Source organism: Neodiprion pinetum, chromosome 4 (genome assembly GCF_021155775.2).
Source record: "Neodiprion pinetum isolate iyNeoPine1 chromosome 4, iyNeoPine1.2, whole genome shotgun sequence".
NCBI classification, from domain to species: domain Eukaryota; kingdom Metazoa; phylum Arthropoda; class Insecta; order Hymenoptera; family Diprionidae; genus Neodiprion; species Neodiprion pinetum.
This window is the reverse complement of record NC_060235.2, coordinates 24,114,283-24,137,378: the sequence shown is the minus strand read 5'-3', so window position 1 is coordinate 24,137,378 and position 23,096 is coordinate 24,114,283. Positions and strand designations below refer to the sequence as shown.

Here is a 23,096-nt window from a genome sequence, read left to right as displayed (position 1 = left end):
CGGCCGATCCAATCAGCAACTCCGAAAACTCCTGCATAGAGTTTTGTGATCGTATTCGATCAAATGTGAAAGTTTTGTTCACCATGTGGGATCCACCGTCTTGAATTTTTTAAATAAGATTTGAGATTTGTAATCAGCAACACCAAAAACCATACAACACTATCATGTTATAAAACTTGACTGAGCACAATAATGCGTGACTCAGAGGGTCAAACGGACCCCCCTCTACAACGCATCGTAGTCTTCCAGTTCCTTTATAATTGTAGTTATAGCCCATGCCACTTTCTTATCATCATTTAACAGTTATAATTATCTCGCATCGAATTTGACCCATTGCTTCTTCACCTCTTCCTCACAATACTCTCGTTTGTATTCGTATTAATACCACTACCACGTATATCTGGAAACTTGCACCGTGATAACGGTGGTGAGTCTAGAGGGTTTTGTACACACCAATGATTCGTCATTCGTCATCTGCTATCAATTTGTCACGAGAATTAATTGCCGTTAACAAGATTTATCGTGTCTTATCGGAATTTTTCTACTCATACCGCGCGTTACCGACATACGATTATACTTGCGCGTACAAACGTTTATTATTACAGGCATATTTTGTGCGTCTATTTTTGCAGTAACAGTAATGATACTACTAAATATTGTAAACATTTGAATGATGCATTGTGCAAAAAAAAAAATGAAACTAGTGAATAAAAACGAACAATTCAATGCTGAATATCACGGATTTGTATCTAATTGTAAATGTTTAACCGATTATCAGCACAAACTTTGTGCGTACCTAATGAGTGAACTGAATTCAGGATACATAAAAAAAAAAAAAAAACTGCAAATGACACAGATTTTAATGTGAACTCGTTAAAAATTACCGTTATTCCTTAAAAATTCGCCGTACCGGACGTACATCTTATCCATCAAGTTAAAACTGTTTCTTGCGTATAGTTGCTTCAAGCTCGGCTGAATCTGAACCGATCACGAAGTCCGGATCAGCGTAAGTGATTAACGGTAAATTGTTTTTTTTTTCTTTTTTTGTTTTTTTCTTCTCTTTATCTTTCTGTTATAAGCCGTACTGGCTATACGTTCGTCATGTCTATATTCTACAATGTGTCCTCATTTCAAGATATTCCGCCGTCGAGGGTAACCTCTTGGAAAAAAATAAATGAATAAAAACTTTTTACATTGGCATTATTGAATTCAACCAAAATCTAATTATTGTCAAGTTTTTGAGTATTCAGTAAAATATGCAGCTTATATTGTTTATCTGTGCACTGCTGACAGTATCTATCGATTGATTCCGGCTGCATAAGTTTTTTTTTTGTTTTTTTTTTTCAATTTTAATTCATCTTCCAAATGTTTCGAAAGCGTCCGGTACTATTCGTCTATTCGTATAGGCCAAAAAACGGGGCGTGACACTTGACTTTGACCACCCCGTACACGAGGGCCAGGCGTGAATCAGGGGAATTCAGCCTTAGCCAAGGATACTCTTGACTCGGTTGAGTAGGCTGCGTGTATGTGTGTAAGGCGTCTATTTGTAGTCACCCTATATTCCTGCTTTCCGAGTGTCCGTCTTTCTCGACCTCGAACAAAAGACCATTCAAGGCTTGAGCATGCGTGTGTAAAAGTACTGCCATGCTCGTGTGATCACTCTTCCATTTTTTTTTTCCCCCATGGTCTAGGTAAGTAAGCAATACTTCGAATTAGTGCGGTGTTCGTAACTCTCAGACCACGACTACTTTAGAGAACGGTCAGAAGAGAGATCGGGTACCAAATTTTGTATGGATAATAAGGTCTTTTGTTATGAGGCTGGAACTAGTAACGTTTTTGCAATGATTCACGTTTCAAAATTGCAGGAATTTCTGAAATTCAGTAAATCATGAATGAGGCAAAACGTATTCATATTTTAGAAAATTGGAGTACTTTAGAGTCACTTTAAACTTGCCAAAAATAGTAATTTTTTCCCCACAATGCTTCGTTACGTTAACGTTACTGACTTCAGCATCATATTTCGTTGGCACTAGTACTGAAATATTTGACGGTTGAAATAACGCATTTCTTATCTTAAATTTTGACCATCAAAGGATAGGTACAAATATTTCTCACGTAAGCTCTTGCAACGTAGACTATTAACGTGTGAATTGGTATTTCCATGATGTTTATAGAACATTCTCCTAGTCCCTTTGTGTTCAGTCAATTCGGCATTCACTAACCGAGACTAAGCTTGGGGAATTTTTACGATTGGTACGCTTTCTATTTTAGTTTTTGCGTACGGTGCGTCAGAGAAATTATTTCAGATAGACCAGCAAGCAGTTATGACCAGACCGTTTTGTATTTACCGGATGATACGTATCCCTTAGTTTTATTACCCTGGCGGCAGGAATGCAAACACCCTGAAACGAAGCTGATAATAATCAAGTTGTAACTTGGAGTCGTGGTCGCGAAAAAACTACTAATTTCGTGATTAAATGGTGCTTTCGATATATTTACGCATAATTGGAATAAACGGATATTTTTACTTGACCGTAATAAAATATTTGTTCAGATCAAGGAAATATATTTAATCTGAATCAACATTTCATGGAATTCAAACTATCGTTGTTTGAAATAAACTTTATCAATTTTCTTAGCCCGCTTATTTACTTAGACGGTCAAATTTTTCTCTCGTTAAATAAGTAATTTACATGATCATATATTTTTTTTTTTAAATCAACTAAACGGTTAGTTTACTCAAAGCGAAATATGCAGCCTCAGAGTAATGAAATGCCAAGTTCTGGATTGGAGCAACTTTCTTTATTGGACTAGACTGCACGATTTGGAAAATCTCGTTCACCTAATTCCAGTGAATATTTTTGAAATCAACCGTTTCTAATAATATAATCTCTTTGTCGAAAGAAATTTTTATTCACAGGCTATCGGTTATTTATTTCTTTCCAACACACAGACATGATCATTATACGTTTTTGGATCAAGATAGGATTTATTCAATTAACAAATCTTATGGTCTTTAATCAAGTGAACGTTTACTAAATAGATCAATTTGCAGTAGACTAAATAATGTATTTTGATTGGAAAAAATCATTTGCTACAAGCTGATAAACAATGTCCGAGTATTGGAAAATCATTCTTTGAATCAAAAACGTACCCTAGATGTGTAGAATTAGTTTTTTCTTTCGACGTTCATATTTACTAAATAAAAAATAATCCGATTCAATCAAGTGAATATAAATTTGATAAAAGAAAAAAGAAAAATTATTTCAAGCAATCAGTATCGTTTGAATGGAGGAATTTTTTTCTCTCGAAGTCAGTGTACTTGTTATAATTTATTATACACATATCCGTGACTTTTCAACAAATTTTCTTCCACGCTGATCGCATCTGCCTGTTTTTTCACACCAGTGCAGCGTTGAAAGAATGAAAGTCGGGAAAGGGTAGGTAGGTAAGGATAGACAAGCGCAGGAGGCACCGTTGGGTTGTGCCAGGAGCATAAAGCAGTTTACCGTATTGATCGTCTGTCCTTCCAGTTGCTGCCTGGTATGGTGGTCTGGGTCTCCGACCGACGCCCTTCACCTCTCTTTCTATTCTGCGTCGATGACGATTACAATGACGATTTTAATTAACGAATAATTAATTGTCAACAATTTTCCTCGAAAGTTCCTCATTTGCGCAAAAGATCCTCCTGTCCTTTGTCGTTATACAGAGGCGTTGATGTTATTTCAGAATCAGGTTACACACGGTTTAGTCGATGTCGTTATTTCGTGCGTCTGGAAATCAAAAACCATAGAAATGCACCGGTTTAAGTCGTATCCGGGCTTTAATGAAATTAAACCAAGTCTCCCGTCCTTTCAACACGAGATCCCCTTATACGTTCGGGAGTAGCGTTTGCTGCTGTGTAACTTCAGCTAGCAGGTTCGTCAGATTCATCGTCGCATTCCTATTATCTATGACAGTGCGGTAATTCGTTTTATTTCATCACTTTGTCCACAAAACGCAGATATTTGGAAAATACTAGTGAAAAAATACACTTGAGGGTATAACAGACACATTCAAAGTAAAGCAGTTACAACAAACGATATTTTTCCGCTATCTCATAATGCCTTTTTCTGTATATAGTGATTAGTTTTTATAAAATTTTGAACATTTTTATCTCTACAACTGTTCATTTAATTCAGTAAAGGATTTTCTTCTTCATTATACATATGGAGTTACATTTATAAATTATTATTATTATTAGGCGCCATCGGTTTTTTCCTTATACATTGACCAGGATTCGATATGTGAATATGTATAATAATTCTTCTAATTGAATAGAAATCGACTTGTCGTTACGGCCTTTTAATTGGAATCTTGGCTACTCTTTACTTCCTTCACGACCCGTAGGGCTATGCAGGCATAGTCCCTTGACAGAGAAAAGGATATTACATCATGCGAGGGTCAGCGATTTCCTTGAATAACAGCTGCTATTATTCTAAATTCCGACCAGTTGATGCCAGTAAAATACTGATTCCTGAGTCAACGGTCTTTATGCCGTTTTACAAGTCGTTCTGCGGCTGGGAAGAAGAAATATTGTTGTCTGAACAAATTGTAAAATATTTGATTTGTCATTACAGGCAATCTGAATTAGGAAGCTCGATAGATGAAAATCAAGTCAAATTATACACTTTATGTATAATACTCAAATTCCTATAAATTAAAATCAGTTGCACGTGATGTGATCATTTTTTTTTTTTTTTCAATTTTGGAGAATACTTTAAACATTTGGAAGTAGTTCGGAAAAATAAGAAAAAAAAGGACACCGTCATTGAGCCAACTTTGAAATGATCGTAATACGATTTAAAAGAGAAAGTGAAGATGTTTCGGAAGTGTTACTATTACTTGAAAATTTTCCACCGTACTGATAATGATGCGAATCGGAACTCTGCGATTTGACGTGGAATGCTGCATATAATACCTATACTAAATATACGTTCAACAAATCTTTTATATTTCTTAATCGATGCCTGTGTTTATTTTCTTCGATAATTCACAAACAGGAATAATCATTTCAATCAATTGGTGCGAAAAAAGATATACTTATTTCACTTTAAAGTTTAGGAGATAAACATTCCTAAAAATTTAACTTCTAGACCCAAATCTTGAATGTTTTTTTTACAACGCGTATGTTACGAAAGCTCTATCTCATATTGATACTAAGAGATGACTCTACCAATTCTTTCATGTCTGGAACTTATTTAAGGTGGTTCTTTAGTCAATCCAAAGTCCTTAGCTGTATATAAGACTTGGACTGATTGTTAATAGCAATGAAGTAAATCCCCTCGTTGAATATCAGACTAGATTACCGGCCATAAACACCAAAACGAGCTTTTTGAAAATTGGATTTTTAACATAGTGCTTATGGCCGATATTGATAAAAAAACAAGATGATGGTTGTTGGAATCTCGATATGTTGTAAAGGAGACGTTGCAGACCGTTGCGAAAAGATTTTTAATTTCAAAAACGACGGTGTGTAGGGTACAAATGTCGCGTCCGAGATTAATTATTAATACTAATTTAATATCGTTAATCGTATTTTTACATAATTTGGATTGACTTGTTACTAATAATAGCAAAATGAATATTAGAACACTGATTTTGCATCGAAACAAATCTATTGTGCATCGAAATGTATGAAATTTTGAAACTATACACTCGCTATTAATCGTATCCGATGACAACGTTAGTCGAATGAAAAACTACGGACAGAACTTTATTAATAAAATTATAACAAAGGGTGATGATAAAATTCTTAAAATTCATAAATTCTATTTTCTTCTATTATTCCAACAACTTTAATGCAAATTATACACTTCTCTAAAACCGTGTTCTACTGACGCCGGAGTTAACAAAGAACCACCTTAACATCTCATCTAAAAGGTCTGGAGTATCGTGCAGAGAGAGCGTCTGGCCAGAGATGAAACCGGCGCAATCCGCCCGGCAGAGGCTAAGCATCTTTTGGTGCATTTACGGTAGTGGTGGAACGGTCTGGTACTTGAAGTTCAGTAGCGTGTCCAACGACGAAGGTTATACTCGAGTGATAGAATGCAAGTGTTCTTGATCTAGAAAATTTCGTGATACCAATTTTGTAGATTACGTTAGGTTACGGTTCGTGCTTGATAATTATTCCTCGGTTCGACGTCTTCTTTATCCTAGTTGGTGCAGTTTTGGATCTACTGTTTACCGATCGATTCGTTCATCGTAAAAAATTGCCGGCAGTCGATTGTTTAATTGCAATTCTGCTGTGCATTATTATCAAGTATATAGAATTCGATTAATGAGTTATAACAGCGAATCTTGGATGTTCGTAGCCCAACGCATTCGGTACGGATCGAATTCACCATGTCGAAGTTAGCGACGTTATCGTAACGATTCATGCTGAGGAAAAACCGTTACTTCGCGATTTTGGAACTGTTTGAAATTCAGCAAACCGTAATAAAACGAAGCATAGTCATATTTTGTAATGTTGGTTACTTGAGAGTGGTTGTAAAAATAATAAAATAGTCATTTTTTTTTCCCACCCCAATGTTTCGTTACGGTAACGTTACTAACTTCAATTCTGTTCGAATCCTCCGCGTATCGTACCTACAGTTGAGATAATAAACGCCACAACCGCCAATTGCCGTGGCGAAACTGTTATGTCTGTGAGCTGCTGATGCGAACTCTTGGGTTACGTAACTCGTGTCGGCAATGAAAGAACCAGGTCGAATGTTTTTTACCTGCACATCGTACTTTGTCAGTGATTCGTTGAGAGTGTGATGTTCAAAAGCGCGGACATGAGTTGCAACATGATTCGCGCATGTATTATTTAGCTGAACTTTAGATCCTAACTCGAGAGGCATAAACGCGCTAGTTTCTTTTTGCAATAAATCGTTGAGGGGATGTCGGATTAACGATCGAGTGAGCAGATATTATTTTATATAAACTTTAATTTTTTTTTTAACTTTTTTTTCTCCGAAGTAATCAAATCGGTTTTAAATTTTGAGACATGATAGGGGTTTGCAACATTGCTTGTATGAGCATCGAATAAAGGTGAGAAAATTGAAGAAAACAGTGATAATACCTGCAGCTGATTTTCAATCATTTTGAGGTTGTGACACGTTACTCATGTATGAATTTTTCCGGAAACGGATTGAAATGTGGCCATTTTTGAACACGCTAATATTTTTATTTCGGCAGCTGAAGTCTAATTTTAGCTTTACCTTATTTCTACCGACCGACGAATCAGTCTACGTTAATTTTCTCAGTGATAAACCGGCACGGGATATCAGTTAAATAATTTCTAACTAACGTCACGTGTCTTTGCCGATGATAACATTCAGTTTATAAAGTGATGTAAGCTACTAACGGGAGACGCAACGTCTGCGATCGTATTATATAATACTGTTTATATACATGCATAGATGTAACGACACATTAAAACTCTGGTACAGTGAGTAAAGAAGAACCTATTGTTGAGCTTATACTTAGCCTAATATAATAGGAATTTTTAATGGCGCGTGTAAAAAGCACCTGTTCATCGCTTCGTTCCTTCATATTATCGTCGTCTTTCCTGCGGGCTGCAGGTGTTTTACGTATCAAATATAATCAGCGATTATTTGTAATATTAAAATTGAAATAAAGAGATGAGGATCTTCGTGAACTGTTTGTGACTTGAGATGTCGCCCTTGCACACGTCGCGGTGGTTATAAAATGATTAACTACCCGTAAATTGCACTGCCTTTGATGCTAGATAAACGAGGTTGACTCGCAATCAACTCTCTTCCGGTTTTCATTAACGCTTTCAATATCTACGTACTCGAATATTCTTCTAGGAACGATGTTTGTGTCCGCGAAATTTGTCGTTGTAAAGATCATTCCACCTATCGACTAACTAACTCCATTTGTGCATGAAATTATCTGTTATCTCATGTTAAATGGGCAAAGAGAAAAAAAGTAATGACCAGCCAGTGCACTCGTATATACATAATTAAATGTGAATTATTTTAACTGTGCGTCATGCTGCATCTCACTGTCGGTGTAAATATAGTTCATCAAGCACTCATAAACACTGTAATAAAGCATGCCGATTTTATGGAGGATTATCCGGATGAAGGCTCGTTGGTGAGTGTTCGTATGCTCGGAAAATATCGCCTACAGAAAATTACATGTGCCTGTAATTGCGCCACCAATCAATATATTGACAAGATCTGTGAAGTACAGGCTATTGACTATTTCACATTAATGGGATATTATTGTTAATTGAGCTATACAATGACATGGAAACTTCTATTTGTTTGTTAAGACTTTTCGGATGTAAGTTTTTGAACGCTGTTGAATCTGAACATTTTAATATGTACGGAACGTACAATATTATTCGCAAAGAGTGTTTATGTTCAGATATTTAATAACTGTGTATGAGGATGTTTATCTGTGGAAAAAAAAACTGTTTTTTAAATGACGAGCGAGAAATTTTGAATACTAACTAATATTGGAAAAAACCTAAGAATTAAAATCTCAAAACAAAAAACCATTTTAGCGACGGCCATTAGTAGTGATTTTTTTTGTACAGTACACACCTATGCATTCTACATGATTAAATTTTTAATACTTTATACCTACATGTCGTTTAGGTTGGCAAGTATTTGAAAATTAGTTTTCATTCGATGAATATTTGTTTAAATGTACACGTTCCTGTAAAACCAGGCATACAACTTGTGACCGTATCATGATAATTAATAATCGTGTAGCATTATAATCAGTAGCAACTCGACTAACGTCAGAATGTATGCACGTGTAAACAATTCTAAAATTAAAATCAAGGTCAAGTGGAACAGTTGAAATATAATTTTCGAACGTTTCAAACAATCTCATCTTTCGATTATTATCTAATATTAATATAGTTTTTTATTTTTCTTTTTTGGTTGGCAAGTTTTTGCTTCCTAAATTATCGTATCTTATATACATCAAAAGATTAAATTTTGCATTGTTTTTTTTATTGCAGGAGTGGGTGTTAGCTGGGGGTGGTGCGAGGATGGCGGACACGAGTCAGCAGGAGCTCTCGGAGCCGCACACTAACGGGGCAGTAGATGGCCTCACCGAAGAAGAAAAAAGCAAAATGCGGCCTGCGGATATAGATGCTGTAAGTTTCCCCTTTTAATCATGGAAATTCATGCGTTCTTTTGAAATTTATCTATCGCTCTGTTCGTTGCCACATAATTGAACTCAACTTTAGAACAAAATTTAAGAATTGATTGACAAATAAAAATTGATTTCCATCTACATAAGTAATAAAATAGTATTAGAAATATATTGTCCTTTTGAATTAGCTCATTGCTAACAAAGGTGAAGTAGCAGATGATGAAAAAAATTTCATTTTAACGTGATTGAGAATTGAAGATAATTTCACTTGAATTTGTTCGATTCCTAGGATATGCGTGAAATGGAGAGAAGGAAGAGGGTCGAGATGATGATGAACTCTAGACTCTTCCGAGAAGAATTGGAGCGAATTATTGAAACACAGATGAAAGACGGGGGGGCGGGACCTTCCGGACTCCTTCAACAAATATCTGATATGATGGGGGCACAAGGTGCTCGCTTCAACTCAAATGTGTTCAAAAGTTAGTATTCTACTAATTCAGTTGCTTGAAAAAACCATATTCTGTTGTGGAAAAAATCTTTTTTCCATTTTTTACGTTCATGTTAATTATATTCCAACTTACTGCAAGGAATTCTAATTAGAACCGTCGAGAATAAAGTTAACTGACATACTTGGAAATTCTATATGCAATAGTCAGTTTCATCTCAGGAAGTCTTAATTGTACTATTCAAACAGACATTGAAATCAGAAATCGGTTATTCTGGAAATTCCAATTGTGTCATATCGTTGTAGACATTGGACGTTTGCATTATTATTATTATTGTTGTTGTTGTTGTTGTTGTTGTTGTTGTTGTTGTTATTTCTTTTTTCCTAAACTGAATCAAAATGAACATCTCAAGTCTTGGCCATTTTGTTCGTAAGGCGAGTCATTTTAAAGAAAAACATTTGACAAGTTGTTAATTGCAAAAGGAACAACTATGCTTTGAGGTATAGTTGTGCAATGAAAATGTGACTAAATAGAAAAATTTGCGTTCAATCTGAGTAGAAATTTAGAACTCATTAGACTTGAACTAAAATTACTCATATGTCCTGTCGTTTGTGAAAACAAATTTCGTGCATTACTTCGCATTCGTCACAATCTTCTTATTTATATTTCACAATTGTCAAAACTTTCAATTTTTAACAGCATAAAAATGTTTTTAAAGATTGCAATAATGAGTATCAAAGAAATGAATACTTGGATATACTTGGAAATACGTAGATTTTTACAACTAATAGAAATATAAAGTTATAAATCATTTTCATGATATCTGCTAAAGGTTCAAACTGCGTGGTGCCTATAAATGACATTCGAGGAGTCGAGAGTATGGGATATGCTAAAGGTGAAAAACTGCTACGATGCAAGCTAGCTGCTGTGTTCAGATTGCTTGATCTCTACGGATGGACGCAGGGTGTCGGAGGCCACATTACAGCACGTCTGAATCAAGATCAGGAACACTTTTTGGTCAATCCTTATGGTCTTCTCTATCACGAAGTCACTGCGTCTAGTTTGGTCAAAGTAGATATGCAGGGATCTGTCGTTGAGCAGGGAACGACCAACTTTGGTGTACATATTACCGGATTTCAGTTACATTCAACAATACACGCTGCTAGACCCGACATCAAATGCATTATCCACATCACCACTCCGTCCGTTATAGCTGTGAGTAGAATTTCGTCTGTTTTTTGTATTCCGCTCTTGATTTATTCGAGTTTGCACAAACCAATTCTACATCACACGAACGTATCTGAAAACTATCCTGCACAAAACAATACTACACAAAATTATCCTGCACAAGAATTTCTCGCACGAAACAATCCTACTAAAAATTATGTCAATTGGATATTTTCCTACACAAAACGATCTCATCTGAAGCAAATTAGTACGTGGTACTATGAAGAAAATATCTACAACAGGCAAACTTTTTACCTATAGACCATTTCTAAAAGTAAAATATTAGTATGAATACAATCTCCAAGTTATCTAGATCTCTATGTATATATACAATTCATGGAGTTGATTTACACTAATCTCAAACTGCAACATTTTTGTTTGAAAATAGTTCACACTGCACGCCCAAAATAAAACTGTAACAACTCAAAAAATATCGTTTCTTCAAAACTGCCATAAAAACTCATGTACCAATTTATACTTTAATTTAAACACAAATTCGTAACATAACTTTCATCCAGATGCTACGGTTTTGTTTTAGGCATGCGACTTATAAAGTTTGGGCGCGAAAATTTTTAGTATGTAAATTCGCAAATTTTTTTTCGGAAATCTATAAACATTAAATTTTCATACTCACACAATTTAACCTTTCAATGGACGGAAAGTTTGTTTTATCCATAATAATTTGTACAATATTTCTTCGAATTTGTAATTCTAGAAGTTCTGATCCAAGTAACTTCTGCGAAAATTGAACAATTAATGAAATACCTGAGTAAAAATCAATTGCAAGTACGTGAAAATAGCTTTCTGCTTAACATATATAGAAGGTGGTTTTAAGAACCATAATTCTGTCACCCATATTCAATGTCTGGACAGATTGCGATAGAATATGCGTGCTATCATCACGAAACGTGACGAAATGTTACAATCCTGTTGGTATCAAGTATATAGGTATGAATAAATTAACGGAGTTCCTTGGTGACAGCTTATAGTCATGCATTCTGCAAATCAGTGAACTTTTCCGTCTTCGACCTGAATTTTGTTCATTTTTTACATTGCCATTTTGTGATTTGATCAAAATTTTATTCTTGTATTATTAGTGTAGCACAATTGATGAAATTACGCATAACTCGAATCTTTCCACTCCTGTTCTAGGTTTCATCTTTGAAGTGCGGGTTGTTGCCTCTTGGCCAGGAAAGTATAGTAATCGGAGAGGTAAGCACGCACCAATATATCGGTGGCGTCGTCGAGCTTGAGGAAAAAGAAAAGATATCAAGAAATTTAGGTCCAGTGAACAAGATAATGTTTTTAACAAATCGCGGAGCATTGTGCTGCGGGGAGACTGTAGAGGAGGCATTTTATAATGTTTACAATACAGTTTTGGCTTGTGAAACGCAACTGAAACTAATACCAGTTGGTATCGACAACCTTACCCTTGTTTCGGAGGAATCAAGAAAGGCCATATTCGAAGCATCCAGAAAGCCTCCTGTTCCACACCATGCCTCAGTTGCCGAACCATCGCCTCTAGCTGACAAACTAGAAAAACGCTGGCGTATTGGTGGAACAGAATTTGAGGCGCTCATGAGAATGCTTGACAACGCCGTAAGCCATTTTTAAAAGCACACTTATATGCAATTATTAATTTCGTATTCAGATTGATTGAAAAAAATCAACAAAGTTTCACTACTGTTTATCAATTAATGATTTTCCCCATCTTTTTCAATTCAGAATAGGTATTCTGAAAAATAATTTATCTACAGACTTGGCAGTGAAGAAGAGCAATTGTATTCCATAGTTTCTAATTTATTTGGTTAAATCCTCAAATATAATTTCTATTTTGTGTTAGGTTCATTCACATAATTAGAAACTGGGATGAAAATCTGGAGCCTCAAAATTCAGTATCCGTACATTAGACCAATATGAAAACAATGAAGGCGCATGTGCGTCTTCAGCTTCAAGCTAAACGTGCAGCAGATACATTTTTATTGCAGGGTTTTCGCACTGGCTACATTTACAGACATCCATTGATCAAAGGAGAACCCCCAAGACCGCGTAACGACGTTGAGGTACCTCCAGCAGTGTCTTCCTTGGGCTACCTTCTAGAGGAAGAGGAGCTTTACAAACAGGGGTAAGTTTTTGTCGGTTTCCTCATAAGTCGCAAACTTTGTCACTAATGGAAAAGAGTATATTGCTCGTCTAGTCTTTCTAAAATTCATTGTAGAGGATCTGTTAGGCACTTGAGTATAACATTAAGTGCAAAAGTATGTTGGCAGAACTAGATTTAAACGTTTCTATCAGAGTTTACAGTGTTACAGATTTTAGCGTAATCATACTCGCACCTACGTGACTAGGTAGGATTGGAAAACCGAGATTCGAGCCATGGCTCAGTTCTTATCTAATAGGCATGAAGCTAATGTGTATTATAAGATGACTGCCTGAGGTTGGCTTTGAGCGAGGCTGTCGGTACAAATCGACTTTGAGCGTGTATTCCAATAACAGTCAAACCGTGTATGAGTTAGAAAAGAAGCCTCGTTGCTTAGGTACCACTTTAATTTCGTGCATATCGGTAGCAATCGAACGCGAGCATATTATCAAAGAATATTAGCTTATCAAATTGGCTGGAAACATTCAAAAACTATTAAATTATCGTACAGTTACAAATGCAAATGTAATTGTTGACAAACATGTGTTGTACCATATTTATGCTAATCTTGTTTTGTTCACTCTAGGGATAATTATATGTGAAATTTTTCAGCCGATCTCTAGAGATGTGAAAATAAGCTCAAAACTACCAAAGTCTGATCACATTGCACATTCTGTATATTATAAAACCTTTTCGCAAATTGTTTATAATTTAGCTTGTATTAAACGAATCTGCTCAGTCACTTCGACTATATACCAAGGATGTTGTTCCATACATTTTCATTGTTATTGGTGAAAATAACATTGCTGGAAATTTTTCGATAAGTTTTCCTTACTTTTAATTGCGAGGGTGGAGCCCATTCATACTGAAGTTGACTCCTTTCCCACTTTGACAGGCTACTAAACTCACTACCAAGTTCTAAAAGATGATATTAATAAATTTAAGACAAATTATTGTATTTATTTGTTTTTGTGCTTTGCAGGCTGTGGAAGGGAGGTCGGAAAGGAACTGACAGATCACGCTGGCTTAACTCACCGAATGTTTATCAAAAGGTTGAAATCTTGGAGACCGGCACCCCAGACCCGAAGAAGATAACTAAGGTAGAGGTTATTACATTTGAAAATAAAACGGAATAAAGAGAACATTATTCGTGATGCACCATATATCTATATAAGTATATACAATATCTATAAATTTTTATTACGTACAATTGTTACGACCAGGTTGTTCCTGTCGATTTTTTATTTTGTTTTTTTTTTTTAAACTTTAATGTACTAGTGTGAAGTCGAACAAACAGGTGACGATGAATTGGTGTCAAATTGCGAATTAGCCATAATTAAGAAGCTGTAAGGGTCGTAACACATCGCTATCACATCTATAAATCAGAATATTGTTTACAGTCAAGTTTTTTGAAATGATTGACTGGAAACGTTTGAAAATTTTTCCCCTTGCATGCATAACTAGGCAACCTCTATAACATGTAACAATTGTTTAGAGATTTATTTACGTGATATAGATGCAATCGCATTGAATTTTCAGCTTTCACATGAATCGTTTTTAGCGAAAAATTATGAAAAACATGCGGACGTGCGTTGATACTTTGGGAGAAACACACAAAAAAACAAAACAATTTAATACTCATTCGTGTTATTATTGTATATCATTGACATAATAGTCAATTAAAAAGTATATATCTACGTATTTCTTTTAAACAGGCTCGTCCAGAGTTGCTAAAATATAAGATAATACGTATATCTCTACGCTTCAGAATAAGTAGCTACATTTATCGCTAAAATCAATTGAATCAATGATAATTTTGGATCAAATGACATTCGATGAATCGATGAAGTTTTAATTTCATTGTTTTTATTTTTCTTTTTTATGTAATTTTTCTGAATCAATGGAAGGCTTTATTTCAATGGCGCATCGTATTATTACCTTTATTTTTATAATTGTACATTTAATTGCTAAACATTCCATACTAGCTATATACTCATTCCAAGTTCAGTACCACTGGTCTTCAGAAATATTTATATTTTTTTTTTATGCCGAATTTAGGAATTTAATATGAATTTAACTTTGTTTTATTTACCGAGTTGAAGAAGTGAAAAAAATGAAATGCATCAACAAAAATATCAGTACCTAAAAATCAATTTTCACAATTTATGCCTAATGAATTTAAAACATGCTATTTATGTTTATTGTTCTGGAGTGTAATGGGCAGCCACAATAGTGACTAAATTTTTAAAATATCCTATTGATATATGTATGCGTTTAATAACTTTTAGCGATTATAAATAAAACGCTCTGTTTGAAAGACTTATTTACATGGGTTATTAATCAAACGAATATTACTTTTTTCTGTTTTTTGTTTTACCTCTAACTCTCTTTGTAGTTTTTTAATTTCCGTCGTAGCAAATAAAGATTGCCATCTCAATTTAAAAGTTCGTTTTGATTAGTTCTGGAATTTTTCTCTTTTAATGGAAGTGAATGGAATAAAACAAGAACCTAGAATGAGTGATACATGGCACAAATACACACGAATACACCAAAACAAAATTCACTGAAAGGTGAAAACTATTCAAATTTATCAAATTCGAATGGTAATAGTTAACTGAAACTTCTCGCTACCAAGTACAATCGACTTTTGCTATTGGAGTAAAAACGATACACAAGTGACGCAAATTTACAATTAGAACTGTTTCCTCAGTAAGCCCTTCGATTGTGTATTTTCAGGCAACCGACCTTAAACTGTAATTGATGACAAATGAAGTACAGAATCTATGCTTAATATATACATTCACATTTATGTATGTACTTTATGAATTCCTTTTAATGATTTATGAAGTTGCGGTTGCTAATTTCGTAATTATGTGAGCGCAGCAGGAGGAAATTAATCGCGATCTTACTGATAGCTTTCATAGCGAAAGTCGATTATATTATTTATTATTTATTTATATTATATATATATTATTGGTAGACATGATATTCTTGAAAGTAAAAAGGTAAAGAAGCAATAGAGTTTGATTTTCTCTTATTATTGCAGGCCTTTCACTCATATCATTAATAGTAATTTAAGTAAAATATATCGTAATATATTAAGGTCAAATTTGAAGGGAAACTACCACAGAGTTCAGTTTCTCAGTAACAGATCTCTTTAAAGAGTACGTGAAAATTTTTTTATGGATTGAGATTCCACGGTATTTGAAAACAGCAAACTTATCCATCTCATCAACTATCAGTATCAGTTTCTTCTCAAAATCTTGATGCCAGAAGACTGAAACCTTTGTGTTGAGCAAATTTGAGAAACAAGTTCGGTCGAAACTGATGATGGTGAAGTTTTACAAGTGGTTAGATTTCACCAGAACGATCCCTATTCGATTTATTTAAGATGTAATGATGTAATGTGTAAGGAGAAATTTAATTTTGCAATCTTCGGAAAAATTAACAAAATTACATTTTGTGTTTACAGCCATTCCAACGTGGCTTGGTTCTATAAATTCTCTTTCAGTTGTGACAATTTTGAGCATGTATTTTCCAAATTGATACATCTACTCATATAGTTACCTTTCACACTGTCCATAGGTTACTTGATCAAGTTTTAAAACCAAAAGTGAGTGGGAGGCCTGTTTATAGTATATCAATTTTTGTATGGTAGATGAAAGCAATGTACTTTTATGAGAAGTTTGGGGTCGTAGGCACACCTGTAGTAGCAATGAATTTTATGTGTAAGTAGTAGCATGTAGTTTTTTAAAGTCTCATCTTATCATTATATCACGCATGAATAATCGCGTTTTTTCTAAGTTTTTTTTTGCCCCGTTTTTTTTTCTCTTGAAAACACAAATTTGTGGTCTAATCTTGATGTTTTTTTTCTCCCTTCTTTTTCATTTATAGTGGGTGGATCAAAATGCTGAGGAGGTAATTGGATATCCACGTTACTGGATTTATACCTTGGACTAAGTCTCTTTTATTATTATTACTAGATATTATTAGTCTGTTATGTCTCTATACCAATCTATCTCTCTTAAATTCTCTAGATCTGCACGGGAAGGTATCACTGCTGCATTGGTGTCGTCGTATCATTATCAGCTCCAACTTTCATTTATTGTTACTAATCAAAGGCTCATGTCGCTACTCATAGTCAGTTCTCATTTTCGAAATGATCTGAACTAAATTTTGAGGTCGTCTTGGGTGCGGGTAAAAATGTATTAAGTTTAGAAAATACAAAGGAATTTTCAAGTTGCATAAATCTCTTTTACAGAATGCTCAAAATTTTGAAAGTTGCAATAGAAAAAGGTAAAGTATAGAAAATAAGAACATAGAACTGTCAGAACTGTTACTACTTTCTATACTTTGACCTTCCTTTTCTACATTTCGACTTTCTATACTTTAAACATTTCATGAAACACATCTGCGCATTTTTGAAAATTCGATATTGTGATCCTTTTATTTTCTAATCTTTCTACATTTTTACCCCCAACCACTTCTGATATGCCTTTTGAGACAGTATCGAGAATAAGGACTCGCTACGAATATCGATTTTAGTTATAGATATAACTAATACCCTTGGCTTTCACCTATCTAAAAAGGGACTCAAATATTCTTTGGCTTGTTTATTTAATACTTTTTCTTGCATGGTCAAGTATTATCTGAGATTATACATTTCTTTGCTTATGTTTCACGCATGATGCGGGACTAGCTTCTTACAAAATTGATTTTCTTTTTTTCATTCAACGTCGCACTGTGGTATCATGAGATATGTGATGTTCTTAAGCACATCTATCTACAAACTACTATTGGACTAATATCAAACAATTTTGTTTGGGAATATTTGGTTATCAATTTGAAAATCACTTACAAATTAGAGAATTTACAGTTTTCAAGTGGTAAAAACTGTCGTTTTATAAGTGATATGGTTTGCACATCATTCTGCATACATAAGTATTTGATCTTTTTGTTCGCTCTTTGTTCAAATAATGTTTCCTTACTAAAAAGCAAAGTAAATGTGACTAATACGTGGTGAATACTCAATTTTGTTACATCTACATGTATAGGTATATATATATGTATATTCCATATTCCGTATGAAATTCAGTTTCTTTGTAATACGTGAACTCGCCCTGTTCTCATTCGTTCTACATTTTAATCGCAGCAAAGCTTATTCTGTTCTGGTTCTGTGTACATATTTTGATTTTTTTTTCTCAATGTCACTATCTATTTTATAAGTATAGATTGTCGTATTATATAAGCAAATCCATACACACGAATAGCTAATTGTACACAACTCAGTATGAATGTGTGCCTGTGATCTTCGTATTTGACGCGGGCCCCGCTCTGCATCCACTGCAATAACAAAACCAGATTTAGTCGCCCTTCGATTATCAATTTTTCATCATTTTATCACAAAATATATAGTAATTATAATTTTGAAAAACTTTATTTGTGAATTATTTCTATTTTTATCTTTTACCAATACTAAATCTCATAGCTTTTTGCAATTCTCAGTTTTAGCTAAAAATCTTTATGTTCCTTCGAATACTGTTGAAACACATTATCGACTTCTTATTTACTATAGAAGAAAGTGGAAACAGGCACACATTTATTGCGAGGGTTTATTATTGTTTATTTATTTATTTTTTTTACAATTTAGCTACGTTTGAGTGAATAAAAATTTTGAGGGTCTCCTAACATTCTGGTTTTGTGTGCAGTGGGTGACGGATGGCTCGCCAACACATAGCAGTACCCCTGTCAAGATCGAAAGTGCTCTACAATTTGTACCCAAAAATACGAATCCCAAGGAATTCAAGCAGCTTCAACAACAGGTAAGTAGTAACATTTTTATTATTCATCATTGACCAGAACGCAAAGCAAAGCCTACTAGTTTTTGAATTTCTTGATTACTGTTGTGCGTCTGAACAGCACAGTTATGATGACTGAATTGTAATTATTTACGAGAATTTAAGTACAGGCTCAATTTTTTGTTATAATGACGACAAATTCCGTGCAGATTAAAGATTATCGTCGGGCAGACAAAATATCTGCTGGTCCGCAATCGCACATACTTGAAGGAGTAACTTGGGACGAAGCCAAAAAAATGCAGGTAAGCGTTCGGATCAATGCCAGGTCTCCTTAATAGAATCTACTTTGTTATCAGTTCTATGAAATTGAAACAAGCTGTTTAATTATAATTCCAAAATTTTATTCTCAAAGGATGCTACAATCAGTGCGACTGGCGAACAAGTTGTGTTGGTTGGAGCAGCTAGCAAGGGTATCATTCAGAGAGGATTCCAGCATAATGCAATGGTGTACAAAACTCCGTACGCGAAGAATCCGTTTGATGCTATAACGGACCAAGAACTTGATCAATACAAAAAGGATGTGGAGCGCAAACAGAAGGGAGATCCTTGTTAGTATAAAGGCCAAAAAATATTAATTTGTTGCTTGCAAATAGAGCTCTCCGTATTTTTTTATTTACTTTTTTTCCGTATTTGTTCATCTTTCTTCTTATTAGTGACTCTTTCTATTTCTTTAATTACTCTTCATTATAGATGACGAATCGCAATCTGAATCTGAAGCTTTGTCGTCTTTCAATGTAAGCCGTGCCACCCATGAATCCAGCACTGCCAAAAGCCCAATCCAATCACCTGTCTCTGTAACGTCAGAGACAGAGGAGGAAAGCAGAGATGGTGAGGCATTGACAATTTCAGTTATTTCACTAGGAACTAAAATCATTCATTAAAAGTGATTAAACGTCCATATTTAATTCAATGTCAGTAGAAGGCTAAGATTCACGTCGTATCGACAAAATTGTCTAAGATTATCAATGTCTATTGATTATACTGAAACACTTGTCACTCCATATTTATCGGTATTTTTCTCATACAGAACCACGAGTATTACGAATAGAAACGAAGCAAGTACCTGCGCCAAGTCAGCCCGAGGTTGTACTCAGTGATGGTGAGTTAAAGAAAACAATTATTCTTATAATCTATATAAAAGTAGTGTAGCATATAGACTATAGCGTGTTTTAAAATGATTCTCGCGTGGAATCGTTTTCAGACAAAAGTAAGTGACAATATTCATTCACATACAGGGTATTCTTTGTAAAATGTAACTGAAAACTGAAATATTTTCTCTGAATCTACGAAACTGCGAAACTCGATTATGTGAACTTTTTTATACGCTACCCAGGTATTAAGATACAATAATCTGAAAAATCGATGAGTTACTGAAATCCAACTTTTCAGATGTGTATTACGAGAAAACCCTTGATTTATCAAACCTGAGAACTCAACGTGATCGTTGGAGTGCATATTTGAATTATGCAAAGGGGCTAAAACATCTAAAGGAGTCGAGGAAATCGGCTGTTACATTTGACATAGAATGCCCTATAAGCAAAATCTATGCAAGTGCATGTTCCTCGATATATTAGATTAAGCGCTCACTTAACACATGCCATTTAAAATTTGATAAATTGCGTGAAAATTTAACGGTATAATTTTCCATATGACTTTTGTCACTTATTTAGCAAGTAGCGTATTTCAAGTGTTTTTGTCCCAAAAAATTTCCAACCGTATATTGCTAAGGTTTATTGAATTTTATAGTAATACAATCTTTACGAAAAATTATCACTGCTCTTCGGCTGTAAATTTTGAGGCTCTAGTAGCTTGTAATATTCACGTTTATTGTGATGGTAGAGTATCAGTAGCAAATAAGGAAGTAGGTTAATCCACTACAGTAATATTTTAATTATTATTCCAATAGTGACAAAAATGCGTAGAGCAATTGTTTTCTAAGGGTCAATGTCATCGTAGAGTCATGGTAAATCTTTGTAAGGAAAGTATTAGTACTAGTAGGTACTTGTTATCACGAATAGGATGACATTGTTTCTATCGTAATTACCTATTATCTGCATGAAGTACTTTAGTGCATGAGCATGTGATGGTTTGTGACACAGAACCAACAGCAGCTACCGTTGTCGCGGATTCTCCTTTGGTTCAACAGGCACAAATTCAGCAAGTAGAACAACAATCTCTATCTATTATCCAGCAGAAACCTCCAGGTAATTTGAAATACGTATTTAGCACAAAAGTTTGTCATGAATTAATATGAAACCTAGTCTTGGGCGTTTTTGGAAATAATTACATTCTAATTACAATTATTCCGAGTTAAAAGTTACTAATATAATTTTTAATATAAAAGAAAATTAACAGTTATAGTCCGAATTTTGAAATTGAAAAAAAAACATTACTAATTACAATTGTAATTTATGGTAATTACAAGAAAGACTGATGCTAGTTACATTTGTAGTTTGTAATTTAAAGAGAAACCGATACTAATTACGTTTGTAATAACAATTAAATAAAACTACTTACAGTCAGTTAGTAATTTCAATGTAATTGATTGCAAAAAGGAACGAGTAGTGCCCAATACTGCTTGGACTTGCATAAGTATGTTTTGAAGAAGCATTTTTTGCTAGTATCAGGGCATAGGTAATACCTTGTAGTACTCAGATGTACTGTAGATATACTATAGATAGCATTGTTTGCATCTGAACAGTTTGTCTAAGGATCTCAATTACCCAGATCTGTGAAACCAATATCAAAATACTTTGAAGCTGAGCCTATATTGCCCTCTATGGTGACCTTGTCATAAATAATATTTCAAAGTCAATTGTCAATACAAAATGCAATCACTCATTTACTGAATGACTAAACATGCTAGATAGAGTTTTGAATATTATTCTGATGTAACGTGAAAGTACTAGGTAATTTTATGGCAATGTAATTTGAAATTCAAAACTTTGGCACTAATCAGCTGACAAATAGGCGACTCATTTAAAATACCTCTAGTATAACAAAGTGGAAAATTCGTGATGCATGATATTAAAAATGATTATAGTGGTACAAATTATGGGTTAGTAGAAGTATGTAATTTTGATTTATAAGTACGGGTTTTTTGAAATAGAGAGTGGTGGAGCTTTACTTGGCGGATAGTTAAGTTCCAAATCACAAATAGTTATTTAAAATGATAGTTTGTCGAACTGTTCAAATTTTTTAAATCGCATGTGTTGTCTTATTTTGGAACGGCAGTGGACGCAACGACAGAGTTCCTTAACGAGATGCGACGCTCTGCAGTAAGCGAACCACGAAATGATCTCAACAGGCGAGGTAGGTACCTTTTTCTAAAGTGTTGAAATCTGTTCTGATTAACACGGGCAACGTATATTTCTGTACATATTTTCAACAGCATGCTTATGTCTCGACTGAAAATGTTGCTTGCTTAACATGTGAATTGTTAGTATTAAATGTAACTGTTCTATCTCACGTATTTCTATGTCATAACTACTTGTGCACACTGCTTAATACTGTTTTGTCGACTAGCAATTAATTATTCTGAAAATCACAATATCTACCTAACTACAAAATAAAATGTTTTCCTTTTAATTTTACGCCTCTATTCCAATCGGTGTGAATAAAATATTTTGAGTTATAAGAAAAGGCTAAGAAATGACGGACTAATATTGGATAGAGAATAAGAGCTGAGTTGTGTTTGGACAATGGTTACAGATTGTCAGTCGAGCAACTGCAGCAGCATCAGCAGCGGTCACAGCTACGGCTGGCCAACTGAACCATACGACACAATCCAGCTAGAAGTTGCTAGAAGCACAACTGTTGCACCCCGCATGACCCCACTGATCACTGAAATAGTGCACTCGACTAAGACTAAAACTGCCGAGTTAGAGCGCACTAAAATTAGGATTAAACAACCGCCGTTGGTGCCACCTAAGCCTAAACCCTACCTTGCTTTGAGACGGGCTTTCTTCAACAATTATTCTCCTACCGCTACACCCACACTTGTCACTGATAAAATTGTAACACCCTATAATGAAAATGAAGTTGTCAGCCTTAGTTATACACTAAAGAAAACGCAATCAGCTAAAGTCTGCGAGTTGTTGAATGTTAGCACTGAGCAGTCGGTGCCGCTCGATTTCTCGATGCAAGTAAAGAATAGAGAAGCTAGGGAACAAAATATGAGTAATACAGATAGTGAGCCAAACTCTGGTGGAAATGTGAAAGAAATCGTAAATCTAAGTTGTAGTGCGGCTACACCAGAAACAG

General features: G+C 34.6%; 1 protein-coding gene across 7 annotated transcripts in view; it reads left to right on the top strand.

Moving 5' to 3' along the window:
* hts (adducin 1-like protein hts) overlaps positions 1-23,096 on the top strand; it is a 64,958-nt gene that overhangs the window by 29,919 nt on the left and 11,943 nt on the right. For 2 of the 7 annotated variants that reach the window (XM_046624318.2, XM_046624319.2), the window contains exons 3-16: positions 9,026-9,163; positions 9,452-9,641; positions 10,441-10,823; positions 11,988-12,434; positions 12,824-12,960; positions 13,958-14,075; positions 16,870-16,893; positions 18,684-18,797; positions 18,983-19,075; positions 19,186-19,381; positions 19,524-19,661; positions 19,861-19,932; positions 20,933-21,037; positions 22,068-22,145. In XM_046624318.2, coding sequence (XP_046480274.1) covers positions 9,056-9,163; positions 9,452-9,641; positions 10,441-10,823; positions 11,988-12,434; positions 12,824-12,960; positions 13,958-14,075; positions 16,870-16,893; positions 18,684-18,797; positions 18,983-19,075; positions 19,186-19,381; positions 19,524-19,661; positions 19,861-19,932; positions 20,933-21,037; positions 22,068-22,145 — 2,203 coding nt within the window. In that variant the 5' untranslated portion in view covers positions 9,026-9,055. Of the gene's footprint in view, positions 1-8,025; positions 8,146-9,025; positions 9,164-9,451; positions 9,642-10,440; positions 10,824-11,987; positions 12,435-12,823; positions 12,961-13,957; positions 14,076-16,869; positions 16,894-18,683; positions 18,798-18,982; positions 19,076-19,185; positions 19,382-19,523; positions 19,662-19,860; positions 19,933-20,932; positions 21,038-22,067; positions 22,146-23,096 lie in introns of those variants that run through there. The other 5 variants (XM_046624315.1, XM_046624316.1, XM_046624317.1 and 2 more) reach the window with 5 other exon arrangements.